Genomic DNA, 15,039 nt, shown 5'->3' with positions numbered 1-15,039 from the left:
TGAAAAATGGTATGTTCTCATAATAGAAGATTCTGTAGACATCAAAAAGGACAAATATGAAGGTTGTGAAGCGACATGGCAAAATATATAATATCACATTAAATAAAGATTAGAATATAAAATGGTATCTAAGCTGTGATTCCATCCCTGTAAAAAGTATTTCTGCATATAGAGAAGGATGAAAGGAAACAGAAAAGTGAAAATATTCATGAGATTGTCAGATAACTCTTTTCCTTTCTTTTAAATATCCAGGTTAATGCTATTGGTATAATAAACAATGTTAAAAGAGAACAAACTGGGATTTGGTCCTCTGAGAACCCCTCTAGTTGCTGTAACACGATCAAACAGTCATCTTGCTGATAGCAAATTCTATTAAATACTGAAATATATCAAATTAGGTTCATAATGCAGGGAGAGATGCTTTTCCCAGAATAAAATACCGATCCATTGATTTAAGCTTTCCCTTCCTTTCTGTGCCTCATGCCTTGCACTATATTCAAGATCCCATGTTCATTATCAGGATAAAGAAACTGAGCAATGTGTGGGCTGGATTTCAGGAGGGGGTTGATTATGGAACCTTGTAACCAGACTTTCTCATGGCCAAACTCACAGAAGGTGCCTCGGAGTTTTCCCTGCTCTCCAACCAGTTGTGACTGCTCGATAACTATGGCAACCAATTATTTATTCAGTGAATTCAAGTGGAGATCGATACCTGCTGCCAGCTGGATCAAGCCTAGGCCTGGAATTCCCTGAGGAATTCAGAGACACTCCCGTTAGAAGCCAAGGGCACCTTCTTTGTTGTTTTGAACAGCTACTGGATTTGTGGCTTCTTCACTCTTTCAAAAGGGCTGAGATAAAATTCAGTCTCCAGGCAAACTACTGCCAGCAGTCAGCAAGATTTTCAAATCTCTTGGGAGTCACTAAGTGTCTGGGACCTTCCGAGTAATTTGAAATTCCTTAAAACCCCAATCACTGGCATTTTAGTTTAAGGGACCCCCTTTCATCTTGCAGCTTGGTAAACATGGCTGCAGAGCTGACATACAGAGAGTTCATAAATTCTAGGGGAAATCAGACATTCGGATTTTCCCCCTCCCTAGAGAATTATATACAGATTTCAGCTTAAGATCTTTGTCCACCACTAAATAAAACAAACTTCTCAGTATTTTCTGCATTTTGATCTACAACATTTTTACCCAATACTTCAGTATTTTAACTCAGCTTTATGTATTCAAAACTTTAAAATACAACTTATAGAAATGGTTACATAATGGATTTATATGTCATAACCGTAGAATACATGAATTGGAAAGAATTTGAGTTATTCAGTTCAAACTTTCTCCTAAGACAAGAATTCCCACTATGAGATATCACAAAGACAGTACCTGGCACCAGCTGAACTGGCAGTTCACTATTACACCCTGATAATAAAAATATATTTAATAGCACTTTACATTACATTTTTACTTAGATTATTTTACTGCACCCTCACAATAACTCTGTGAATTAGGCAGGACAAAGATGATCTTTATTTAATGAGTAAGAAGGCTAAGGCACAGAGAGTTAAGTGATTTGCCCATTGGTCAAAATGAACAAGTGGCTAATTTCCTTCACACCAAGTCCAGAGATATTTCTATTGTACCCGGTTGCCTTGAACACTGTTAGAATGTTCCTCCTCTTCCTGAGATTAACTCAGCCTCCCTGTAACTCTCTCCTACTTTCCGTGTACCTAATTAGCTAATTGACTAATTGCTTCTTTCCACAAATATTTGAGTATGTATTCTGTGCCAAGCAATGTTACAGCCACTGGGGTTAGAGCAGTGAACAAAGCAGACAGACAACACACCACACTCCTAACCTGTGTGGTGTTAGTATCTAAAGACACTGCTGGGTTCCTGTTCATTCTGGCTATCCAGGCCATAGACATCTCTGCTAGGAGAGAGAGGAAGGCAGGCAGGGGGGAGGAGGAGAGACGGGAGGAAGGGAGGGAGAAGGGAGGAAACAGGGAGAGAGAGATGGAGAGAGAGGGGGAGGGACTGATTGAGTGAAATAATAAAGCTATTTAGGTTTGTGTTCATGTTCTTCCCTCTTCACCTAGTTAACATCTATTCATCCTTTAGATTGCAGATCAAATAATTCTTCAGGGAAGCTTCCCTTTTTACTCCCAGTCTAGATCATGTTCTCCTATGGCATTTTCTCTATTTTTTCCCTTTGAATGATATCAGGTTGAAATCAGATATTTTTGCGACAATTGCCTCCTCCTCCATTAAATGTAAGCTCCATGGGGGCATAGACTGTACTTGCTCATCGTTGTATCTCCAGCACCAAGCCTACTACATAGGAGATACCCAATAAATATCTGTTAAGTGAATATGTTCATGGAGGGACCTGTAAACTATATTAAATGAATACTAAACAGGTGGGTTGCTCAGAATAAATATACAAGTTGGGAGTTATTAAGAAGCTAACAACAGGAAAGAACTTAACAAACTCTAAAACCTACCACATCAGAAGCTTTGGAACCAGATTTCCTGGATGTAAAGCCTTGCTCTATCACTTATTAGCTGGGTGACTTTGGGTCTGTTTCCACATTCATAAAATAGAGCTAATAATGGTACCTGCCTCATGAGTTGTTGTGAGAATTAGATGAATTAGGACATGTGAAGTATTTGGAACAATGCCTGGCATACAGTAAGTACTTAATAAATATTAGCAAGTATCTTCCACGTCCCCAGCTCAACTTTCCCTTCAACTTTCCTTCAAATCAGCCACTTCTGAGTTGGCCTATTAATGATTCCACAATCCTCCCCGTCACTCTCACAATCATCTCTAACCATTTTTCTCCCCGGCTCATATTTAATCCACTGCAAGAACTTTGATTATTATCTCTGCAATGTTCCTTGCACCTATCTTCTCTCAGTCTCACTGCCTCTGGACCAGGTTTTCAATATCTGTTACCTATATTGTTTTAATAGCTTTTGACTGGTCTCTCTGCTTCCCATCTCTGCTGTAACCCATCTCAGGTCCTTCCAAATCTACTTACTAAAGAACATTAGACAGATAACACAGGCAGAGGCCTTGGCACAGTGCCTCGCACTGAGTATTATAAAATGGTAGTTATTGTTAATTTCATGGAATCCTAATTACCAGTAGGCTCCCTTGTCTTTGCTACCCAAGTGTGGTCCCTAGATCAGCAGCACCAACATCACCTGGGAGCTTGTTAGAATCTCAGGTCTTGCAGAGACCTACCTAATCAGAACCCTCAATTTAACAAGATGTTCAGTGATTTGCATGCACGTGAAAGCTGGAGGTGGTCTGTTATAGTCAACCCCAGTCCCCATAAGATGTTTGACCCAGTCTACAACTAGCGTTCATTTAGTCTCTGTTTTGTAAACCTCACTCCCCAAGGCAGGAACTCACTGTCCATGGTTGCTTATTCCAATTTCAAATAGTTCTGTCTTTTAGAAAGTTTTTCTTATGTTGAGCTAAATTTTGCCTTCCTACAGTTTCCAGATCTGCCTCTTAGACCCACACAAGAAATGCCAAATCCTCTTCCTCATGGCAAGGATCAGGGAATGAGGAAAGGGGTGATGATACCATCAGGAGCCTCAATAAGGAAAAGCAACTTTTGATTTTGAGCGGGTCTCCACACAGGCCAACCCAGCAACAGCAATAATACAGGTCCAGCCAAAGGAGAAGGAGAGGAGAGCAACTGGGGAGAGATGTGTGTGTAACTCAAACACCAACTAACAAACAGAACTTCCTGCTCGGACCTCTACTTCTTTCTCTGGGAAGTCATCTCACTGCTACTTCTCATGTCATAATAACATCCTTTACTGACAGGCAGTCCCAGAGACACTGAGCCCACGCTGATCAGGAAACCACAAGTCGGTCAGCAACCTGTGCTCAGGCTGTAATAGTGCTTTTCAGTCTGTCTGTCTGTCTTTGATCTATTACAGCAGGTGTCTGTCTCCCCAGGGAGACCACAAACTCTTGGAGGGTAAGGGATTTTATGCCTGGCACATAGAAGATGCTCAATAAATATTACTGAGTCAATCTGAATTGAAATAAGGTAGTTCTCAGGAATTCTAACTATTTTCTACTAACAAAGTGGTGAGCTAAAAATAAATAATTCAGATTTTCCTAATTTGGGAAACTTTCTGCTATTCACAATTAACCCATTCATTCAACCAATATTTGCTTTGTGCCAGACACCTTTCAATGCTAAAGTAATTTTAAAGATGAATAAGACTTTCCCTGCCCTTAAGAAACCCTGGGTCTAGCTGGAAAAGAAAGACACAAAGAAATTGCTTAATGTGATGTGCATAAACAATTGTAGGGATGCATCAACATTTTTATGGATTCTTAGAACAGCTAGCTCTTCCTGGAAGTAAAACTCCTACCATTTAGGATAATAATAATAAAGGTTTGTCTAATATTTTTTTCTGCAAAGTATACATTAGCTCATTCAATCTTTACAAGGAACCTACAAGTAGACATTATTATCCCTGTGAAAAAGGACAAAACTGAGATTCAGAGAGGGTAAGGAACTTGCCCAAACTTGCAGAGCTAGGAAGTAAGCAGGGTGAAGACTTGAACTCAGCTCTCCAATCTCCAAACCTCATGATAACCTTTCTCCACTACCTTTAAAAAAAAACAGTATGGCCCTGCCAAGTTTTACACTTAGTTTTCCTTGCAATGTAGCCGATGGCTATATGTGATATAAAAACAGAGTAACCAGGTAACCATTTAGAGAGAACAGTGGAGCTCTGGGAAGACAGGTGGTAGAGGGTGTGGCAGGATCAGCCACCTGCCAGGTTCTGCCATGTCACTGTTTCATTGCTTTCTGCCTCCTCCTCAGTCTCAGAATTCATGTTCCAATAAGACAAAGAAAAAGACTACAGAAAGAAAAGAGCATTTTCTACCTGACGGAAGACATGAGTAGGGAAAGAAAGCCACGGGGAACATTCTTTTAGTGTAGTGTTTTGCAAAATGGCATTTGGGCACTCAAGTTCCCTCCACCATCTGGTCCAAAATTGCCTTTCCAATCTTATTTCCCTTTTTACTATATGGAAAATGCATTTTACTCTGAGGTTAGGTCATAATTCTAGGCCATAAGGTAAATATTACATAGAATCAATATTTTCTCCTGAAAATTCTTTACATTTCCCCAAAGTGCAGGACACACTCTCAGCTCTCACCACCAGAAGCAGAGAGACCACGGCCCACAGTAGATTCATGTCTTCTCTCTCACGCTCATCCAAAGACATAGAATCATCAAATGTAATAACTTGTACTCTTTTAATTCTTCTGTTCTTTCTACTGAGATTATATATAGGATTTAAAAGATACATAATGCAACTCCACCCTACTTGCTTTGCCCCAAAATGTGTTGAAGTGTTCCACTGCCATGCCCTTGCTATGCTGTTTCCTCTGTCTGGAATGTCCTTCCTCTAAATGGTCTCATTTCTTGATACCACCTCCTTGGGAAGCTATTCATGACCAGCACCTCCACTTTTCTTCACCTGCAAAGTGCTAGCAGTAGTCTGAACTTCCCCTGCACTTTTAAGGACCTGAGCACTCACCACCACACACTGAGTTCACTACATCATCATCATATATGACTTCCTAGTAGACCATACACTTTCTGACAGCAGAATTCACACATGACTCATCTTTGCATCCCTAGGGACTGCCACCATGCCCCACATATAGTAGGTCTTCAGTATTTACTCAGTGAATGGATACTTATAAAATAGTAATTCCACACTAACTTTCTATTTGGGGGGCTTCTTACTTGTTATACATAATTAACTGCAACTAGATACCACCTCATTGATATTCCATCAGAAGCAAAGCGTTTCCATTACTCCTATGTCAGGAATATGTCACTAGAAAAGGGTAGATGAACTGAGGGCCTAAAAACATTTGACAACCACAACTGTGGGGAATTCCCTTTCACTGTGCGAAAGGAGAGTGATCTGAAAGAAACCATTTCCTGCCCCACCTCACCACCTAGTTTTTCACCAGGGCACATATAGAGGGGTGGAGGAAGAGGAGAAAAAAAGAATTAGGAAACAAAGTCATGTTTGTACAAGCTACCAATATTGTCCAGATTCTCATAACTTTCCTAGAAAGCAAGACTGGTTAAATGTCTAAGACCCCATTTCCTTTTCATGAGTTCTGTGTGGTTTGGAGCAGAAGATTTTGGGATGAATTTTCTTCTGTCAATAGCCCAACTGATATTCGACAAGCACCGTTATGGTCAATGGAGCTTATTTAGAAGTCAAGATTTCAGGGTAGCCCATATTCAAATGAAAATTAATATCCACAACAATGTGCACTGTTGTTGCTCAGGCATTGCCTTTTCTGCCATTTCCTGATGCTTTCACACATTTCAAACCCCCTCCGAACCAGCAAATCACAAAGAGAGTTCTGTGAGATCCAGAAATGAGAGAAGAGGGCTTCTTTTTCTTGTGTGTTATAACCACAGCACCTGTAACACCCGGCTCTGCACAGGCTGCAGGACTGAGCACAGGATCTGGATACAGCCCATCAAGGACCGGGCCCATTGTAAGTGCCCAGTAACTGCAGCTGAATTCCTTTAATATCGCTGTCCTTCTTTGAGCCTCTCTCAAGCATCCAAAGAGATATTCACCAAACACACTGCTTCTAAGGCCACCACCTGATTCCTCATGACACTGAGTTTGATTTTGGACCACCTAGGGTTTGCAGAAGGGGCAGGCGTGTGCCTCATTTGAGGGAGTCCCTGTTACCATCCCTCCAGGATGGAACGTAAGTGGATAAGAGTGCTTATTCTGAATCCAGTTTACCTACATCACAAACCTAATTTTCTGTAATCCTTACTGCCACCTGAGGCAATAGATATTATTTCCCCCATTTTACAGATGGGGAAACTGAAGTTCAGAGAAATGCATTTCTCAATAGTACGTACTTATTAAACACGTGATCCCAGATTCTAACCTGGGGATGGTGGTCTCCAAAATCCTTGCAATTTCTGCCATGCCAAACTGCTTCCTCCCTGAGCATGCCTCTACATAGATAGGCAGTGGATGAGCAGCTATAACTGCCGGACACACAGTAAACTGGAGGCAGAGACAAGACTAGCAACCACCTTCTCCTAATTCCTAGTTTGTATTCCGTGCACTGAACTGCCGATCTCTCCAGGTTGGGATTGCCTGGCACCTGCATACTGTGACCTCATTGTTGTCTATTAATTTCTACTTAAAGGGTAAAACAAAAAAAAGATGTAGGCCTCGGGCCCTCCTCTTAAACCACAACTCTCACACCTGGACTGCCCTTTTCCCTCTTAGTCTCTTTCCTGCTAAAATCTGTGCTCAAAACCAGCCATCAGGGTAGACCTTTCTAAAATGCAAGCCTGGCCATGATGCTCATCTCTGTGGATCCCCCACTGCTCTCAAGATAACCCCCAATCTTCTCACCTAAGTGTAAAAGCTTCTTCATGCCCTGCCCCACCCTAACCTATCACACCAGTCTCATTTCCCATCACTCTATTTTTTTACACATTTCCTTCCTGAAACGTATGACAGCCATATTTTCAATGGCTTTAGCACATTTTTATTTATGCCTAGAATTCTCACTCCTTCCATTTTAGCCTGGAGACATCCTAAGCTTTTATCAAAGACCAGCTCACATTACCTCTTTTTTTTTCCCCTGGTTTGGACATATTTACTTCTTTTTAAAAAATTTTTATTGGAGTATAGTTGATTTACAGTGTTGTGTTAGTTTCAGGTGTAGAGCAAAGCAAATCGGTTATACATATACATATATCCACTCTTTTTTTAGACTCTTTTATGTTACCTCTTTTGAGAAGACCACCCCCTACCATGGGTCTCTCAGCACTTTGTACCCACTCTCACATCCCCACCATAGCACTCAGCACCTTGTATCACATGGATTCTTTTGCATATTCTATCTCCTCTAGGGATGTGTGTTATCATCTCTGAAAACCCACTGACTTGCAGCAGAGTACCTAGATCAGGGGACACTTGTTGATATACTAGACTCAAAACCCATTTCCATAGAGACATGGCAATGTGCTGGCTTTATTCACGGAAAGCAAAGGCTGGCTCTACTTTTTGTGTCTGTTTTTCTAAATTAACTAAATTTCATACTTTCTAGTTTTGAAGGTTTAACTGTCCTAGGAAGAGGTGAATGGTTTTAAAATTGAACTGAAGAGCTTTAGTTGAAAGGTAGCCTTTGAGCCAATTTCATTTCAGTACTGCTGGAGAAATATGTCTGTGCCTTAAATGGGTTTATTTTCTTTAGGTGCTCCCTTACGTTGCCATTTGAAAGCCCCCTTAATCAAATCCATACTCTTGGAGACAGAGTTTCTTTTTGTTTTGTTAATGGCTCCCTTGGAAGTCTCTGGAACCCTCACAAAAGAAGGGAGTTTCTCATCTAGGATCAAAGACCAGGAGGAGTCAGGTTCCACTTGGAATACTAAGGGAACATGCTAGTGTCCTATTCCTCCCATGGCACATGCTTTTACTCTTCTTGACCTTCACGTAAACCATTAAATGATGAACCAGCTTAGCCTCTTAAGGTACTCAGACACATCTCACTTTAGCTAACAGATGTCCCAAGAAGGTGCATATAGACAATGCATCAGAAAGAAGGGCCCATCTGTGCCACAGGATGCATCTGGTCCTCTGTGAAACTCATCACCTGCCTGAAAAACATGTTTTCCACGGCCAAGAGTGTAGCAAGAATCTGAAATTTAATCCTCAGTCCAACGGCCTAGCCCGTACTTGGGTCTGACGAAAAGGATGGGAGGTGCACCCCTGGTCTGGCTAGCCTCTTCTGGAGCCTCCATCTACTGTCACTGTCTCACCAGGCCCCTGTTTGATCAAGAAGGATGAGATCGAACAGGAAACTCTGAAAGTGTAAAGGGGCAAAGGGGAGCTGGGGCCTGCGGCCTCCAGCAGCCACAGGGAGATGGTATCCCCTCTCTTACCCAATGTGCCTTTCTCTTTCTCTCTCATTCTGCCTTGGAATCCTTTATCTCCCAAAGGATAGAGAGGGAGAGACACGTAGGGGGAGAACGGCATAACAAAGAAGTTGAATATATTTTAGGCTTCTGCTTTTAACCCTTCAAAATCGTTGAGTTAAACCATTTTTGCTTTATATGAATATCCATTTTCCTCAGTCCTCTGCCAATCAAAGTTGCTAAATAAAGCTGTAAATAAATAAAGGTGTATTTTATGTGCGTGCAGTTCTTTGGTTTTACTTTGGGTTACCAGCCAAGGACTGGGGAAAGGGGAAGACTCGTCCCTCTGCCCCACAGGAACAGGCTGGTTAAGGTAATCTTCCTTCAAAACTCCCTGTAAAAATAACCCTGAAGCAGCGAGTCCAACTGCCCACAGAGGTCCTGTGGAAACTTAGATTTTCATATATAGGGTTTGTTGACAATAACCAAATAGACTGGGAATCCTCTTTCCTGGAAGTTCGTGACAATAAGTTGCAGGTGTATGTCTCTTGTTTTTTTTTTAATTAATTAATTAATTTATATTTGGCTGCATTGGGTCTTCATTGTTGTGCAAGGGCTTTCTCTGGTTGCGGAGCACAGGCTCTAGGCGCATGGGCTTCGGTAGCTGTGGCTCGCGGGCTCTAGAGCGCAAGGCTCAGTAGTTGTGGCGCATGGGCTTAGTTGCTCCACGGCATGTGGGATCTTCCCGGACCAGGGCTCGAACCCGTGTTCCCTGCATTAGCAGGTGGATTCTTAACCACTGTGCCACCAGGGAAGTCCCTGTCTCTTGTTTTAAACTAGGGTGAACAGCAGATTTCAGCAAAGTGGCAATCAGTTTCCTAATTTCTTGTGTGTGTGTGACAGCCAAAGCCAGAATCTACCATAAGCCAGGAAAGGAGAGAGAGGGGGACACAGTCCCTTCAAGTCACAGCAGTGTGGTGCTTACCTGTGATCATGCTCAGTGCTGACAGGCAGGCTAAGGCTTGGATATCAAGGTTCAGGCTCTGCAAACTTAAGGAAAAGTCTTTAATGGAGTCGAGCCACTCCCCAAATCCACGAAGGCACTGAAGTCGATGCAGGACAAGTCCATTGCAGAACACAAACTTATCTTCAGAAGTGTTTGACCTACGAGAGAAAGTCGTGGTGGGTGAGGGACAGAGACACATTAAATAGGTCTGTTCAGTCTGTCCAGTGGGATAACAGCATAACACACAGGCACCCATACAGTCTTGGGGCAGCATCCAAAACCCAGCGTGGTGCTGTGAAACCTGCCCAGATGCCCTCCATGAACAAGACTGTGCTCCTGGGATAAACAACCACCACCAGGTGCCTGCTGACTTCCCTGGTGAGCCTCAGCCCTGGGGATGCTCAGGGTAGGGTGTCTGCTCTCTTATTGCTACAAGCAGTTGCTGGCTCATCCTGGGACTCATGGATGGTGGGAGTGAAGCCCAGTGCCCAGTACTCTCTGCAGTGAACACGAGACTGTTCCCTTCAGTGCTCCTTCGCACTTCGCTCCTTCAACTTCCCTTTCATTTCCTTAAATGTCAAAAACTGATAAGGCCCGAGGCTAGACACTAAAATTCCATTGTGCAGACTCTAAAAACACCAAGTTCCTGCAAGCGCCAGAAATCAATGACAAACTAACAGTGGTCTAAAATAAAAAGAGTCCTTATTTTGTATTACATTCTCTGCTTTAAACAGTGGGGCTGTAGAGGGTTATTTCTCAACCCATCCAGATAGTTTATATTATGTCCATAGTCATCCCATTCTTTTCTAATGAAAGGTGCCCTGGAACTTCTAGTGAGCACCGCTTCGCTGTGGGGCCTTGGGCACTCCTTTAATCTTTCTGAGTTTCCTCTTCCTTATCTATTAAACAGGAATTATAATTGCTACCTCCAAAGAATGTTGTGGGAATTGAATGAAATAAAGGATTTGAAAGCTCATGCACAATGCCTGGTATATAAGAGGCCTATAAGTGTCAGGTGTAACTAATTCTGAATTCTAGGCGGTCCTTTTACCTTACTCATAAATTCCTTTAATTTTCAAATCTCTTGCCACATATTTCTCTCTCTTGGCCTTCTCCATTAACAAGTTAATGTCTCTTTAATTGTGCTTCTTGGATGAACAGCTTTATTCGTTCATTCACTCAGGAAGTATTTCCTGAGCACAAAGCCTGTGCCGTTCCTTAGCCAGACACTGGAGAACACCTGGTAAATAGGGCCTCTATGGTGCCTGCTCTCATGGAGCTTATCACCTACTTAAACCTTTGCTGCCTGCCTAATAGACGGTAGTCACATTGCTGGCTCAGTGTGGCTCCTGCACACACAGGACTGTAACTATGCTAACCACTGGCAGTCTAGTAGTAACTCCACCTCAGTCTCTCCCACAGATCCCTCCACAGAGGGACGCACGGGAGTGAATGATTCACCCTCAGGGCTTAAAACCCAGACCTCAGAACACCGGCATCAGAATCGCTGGAGCATGACTTAAAAATGCAGATTTCTGGACTTCCTTCAAGGTAGATCCAAACCGAAATAGCTGGGAATGAGGCATGGGAATTTGCACTTTAAGTGAGAGTTTCTGGTAGTATGGTATGAAACTGGGGAGGGGGTGGTAGGGAAGACAAAGAGGGGAAAGGTGATGATTTTTCCTATAAAACTGGTAAAATGTTGGTACCATCTCCTATAAATATATAACTAAAAGGAAGCAAGGAAGATGAAATTTAAAATGCTAATGTGGACTTTAAGAGAGAAGCTTAGATCCCAGGTTCTAGCTTTTAGACAAATCAGTTCCTTTTTGTGTTTGGTGTCATTGAGTGTCATAAGTTGAACCAAATCTTTTGATCCAGAAGCTATTCTCTTGGAGTAAACACTGGGGGTTGAGAAGCTGTGGGAACTCTTCAGCGCCCCATCTGGTGTACGAGAACAGCAACTTGTTAAATAGAAACTTGGGAGGTAAATGCAATGTTCAAAGCAAATACTTGCTCCCAGGAAATACTTTATGCACCATGAGAATCCTCCTGGAATCACAGAATGTGAGCTACAAGGGGCTTCAGAGAACACCAAACCCAACATTCTCATGTTACAAAGAAGGAAACTAAATTTCTGGTGAGGCAAGTGACCTGCTCAGGGTCTTAGAGCAAGTCTGTATTAAAACTGAGACTAGAACCCAGGAGTCCCGGCTGCCAGCCCAGGGCTCCACCCACTGCTCAGTTTTTTAATGCCTGGTCATATTTCATATGTCCACCTTGAGCAAACTTTTCACTGCTGACTTAGTTACAAACACAGCAGGTTTCAAACTTCTTCAAAGGAAGGAGTGGACTGAGGAAGATAAAATAAAAGTAATTACCTGATGGAAAGTCTGAGAACAAACAGCTCCAAAAAGGCTGATTCTATAAGTAATGTCTGATCTTCTTTGGGGAGATCAGTAAATCCGGGAATCTTTTCTGCCCAGCTTCTAGATACGTCAATGGAGGCTGTTAGAAGGTTGTAGAACTGTTGTACATGCTCGGCATCTGTGCCTGCAGCGGCCTGGTCAGTGGGACAGTACTAGAATGCAAACCACAGATAGCGGCGTTACCTCAATCCAACAGGGATAACAGCATCATTTGCAGCTTGGCTCTTCCAAGATTTTCAACACCTAAATCCTTACTTTTAGGTGCCACAGTTTATAAAACCTTTTTGCATTCACAGACTCATCGGATTCTCACAATAGCCCTGTGACATAGATAGAGTGGATTCTGTTACCACTTAATAGGCAATGAAATTTGCTTAAGTCCCATTAGTGCAGTGGTTTTCAATCCTGACTGCAATCATCTGGGGAGCTTTAAAAAAACACTCATGTCTGGGTCATATCCACAGAGATTCTAATTTAACTGGTCTGGGATCGGGACTGGTCATCAGGAATTTTAAAAGCTCCCCAGGTGATTCCAAAGGGCTGCTGTGTTGAGAACCATTACCCCAGGGGTTTGTGTCTGCATGGGCCTCCAGCATCCACAGATTCCCTAAGGCACAGCTGTCTCCAAACAATATGCTTAATTAACCCCTGGTTCTCAAACTGTGGCCCCTGGCCCAGCAGCAACAGCAACACCTGGGAATGTGTTAGAACTGAAAATCTCCAGCTCTGCCCCAGACCTACAGAATCAGAAACTCTGAGGGTAGGCCCAAGAAACTGTTTTATCAAGACCTCCAGTTGAATTCTCATGCACAGTGAAGTTTGAGAATCACGGAATTAACCAATACGAGAAGATGGATGCTTGCTGCAGGTGGATTTCTGAGGGATAAAACAAACAAGGAAGGGGTCGGGGAGGAGTGTGTCCTTGGCAGGGCCCAGGCAGCTGTGTGCCATCAGACTCAGGGCTCGCGGCTACTAAAATTAATGAAAATTAAATGCAATTTAAAATCCCGTTCTTCAGTCACACTAGCCATATTTCAAGTGCTCAATAGTCACAGGTGTTTAGAACACTTCCATCACAGCAGAACACCCTATTGGACATCATTGATCTAGAGGGCCCCAGGAGAAGAAAGGTACAAACAGGGATAAAGTCTCGACACGGCTTTTAGATATGCTGGTAGAGTCTGGGTTTTGCTTGAATCACTGGAGGAAAATCTTTCCTGCGTCAGGCAGGAAAGATTGATACAGCGAGATAATAATCAAGGGACAACCAACAACACAGACTTAGGAGATGAGCAAAAACATTCATATAAATATGCACGTCATTGCCTTCACACGAAAACAGCTGAGTGTGCTTTTGTGTCTCTCAGTTGATCCTCAAAGGGCATGGATTTTAATCCTTATTTTACAGATGAGGAAACTGAGGCTCAAAGAAGCTTGGAAAGGTTAATACACTTCCCCAAGTTACATAACCAACAGTGGTACAGCCAAGACTTAAACATGGCTCTGTGATTTCCAGTCCTACACCTCCTAGCTGTTAATAGGTCTGATGTTACTAGCTGGTGGCCTGTAGGATAGTTTTAAAAAGGATTTTGCTTTGCTTTAATTGGAGTTCTCCATGTATGCATTCATTTGGTCCCATATTTTGTCAACACAGTGACTGGCACATAATTGACGCTCAATAAACTGTTGTTGAATATTGTTCCATGAAAGAACAGTCAGGGGAGTGCCTAGGTTTGCAACAATACTCTAACCTGGCTGGAGGACAAACAGCCAATAAGCAGCCAAGTGCTCACTCTAGAACTACACAGGTGTGAGGAAATGAGGCACTTGTCTTAATTGGGTCTTTTTTTTTCTTTGTGTTTTCCCAAGAGGCATCATGAAATAACAAAAGAAACATCAGACAAGGAACCAAGCTACTTTGATCCTAGATTTGTCTAGGCTCCTAATTTGTGAAATAATGTAGCTCTGCTGCTATAGTTATCTGGGGTAAATTACTTCACTTTTCTGAGCCTCAGTTTTCTCCTCTGTAAAATGGGGATAATATCTTCCTTAACATTTTGTTGTGATGATTAAATGTGATAATACATGCAGAGGACCTGATGCATAGAACGTGTTTGACACATTACGACAGTGATGATACTGATAACAGTTTTGATACTTGGAGTTATCACTGTCCCTCAGCTTCCATATTTATAAAATGGGGGAAGGGGTTGAACTGAAAGGTTTCTAATTTTCAGCCCTGACTTTTTCTAGGATCCCATAATATCAGGTCCAGTTCAAATCCCTGGCTCCTCTGTTCCCAATAATCTACCCAGGGCCTGGATTCTGTGAAGCCCTGGATGTTCTGTGTTGTAATGGACCATGGAAGCAAAGTCCAGGAGAAGGAAGCTGTCATCCTTCCCACAGATATTCAAGGATGACAGCATGATACTGGTGTCATAGACACTCCCCACCAGTTCCTTCCAGCACACATACTATTAACTGGAGGAGAGTGGAAAAGAAAAGATTTTATTTTTAAACTTTCTCTTCTAATATGAATCTAATTCCATATGCTCTCCAGGGGCAGGATGAAATTCAGGGCAGCACCACCTTTAGAAAGTTGACAGCACTACATGTGAAACTCCCAGGTAATTCAG

The 15,039-nt window shown here is 42.4% G+C and overlaps 1 protein-coding gene across 1 annotated transcript in view; it reads right to left on the bottom strand.

The window, feature by feature from the left end:
• The window catches only part of NR4A3 (nuclear receptor subfamily 4 group A member 3), a 37,633-nt gene that overhangs the window by 7,659 nt on the left and 14,935 nt on the right, over positions 1-15,039 (bottom strand). The window contains exons 5-6 of the mRNA XM_022600254.3: positions 12,356-12,555; positions 9,954-10,132 (exon numbers count right to left, since the gene is read on the bottom strand). Coding sequence (XP_022455962.1) covers positions 9,954-10,132; positions 12,356-12,555 — 379 coding nt within the window. The remainder of the gene's footprint in view (positions 1-9,953; positions 10,133-12,355; positions 12,556-15,039) is intronic.

This window comes from Delphinapterus leucas, chromosome 6 (assembly GCF_059928025.1).
Source record: "Delphinapterus leucas isolate spDelLeu-1000000601 "Yukka" chromosome 6, BTC_Dleu_Yukka2, whole genome shotgun sequence".
Classification (NCBI taxonomy): Eukaryota; Metazoa; Chordata; class Mammalia; order Artiodactyla; family Monodontidae; genus Delphinapterus; species Delphinapterus leucas.
This window is presented reverse-complemented; position numbering and strand designations above follow the sequence as displayed.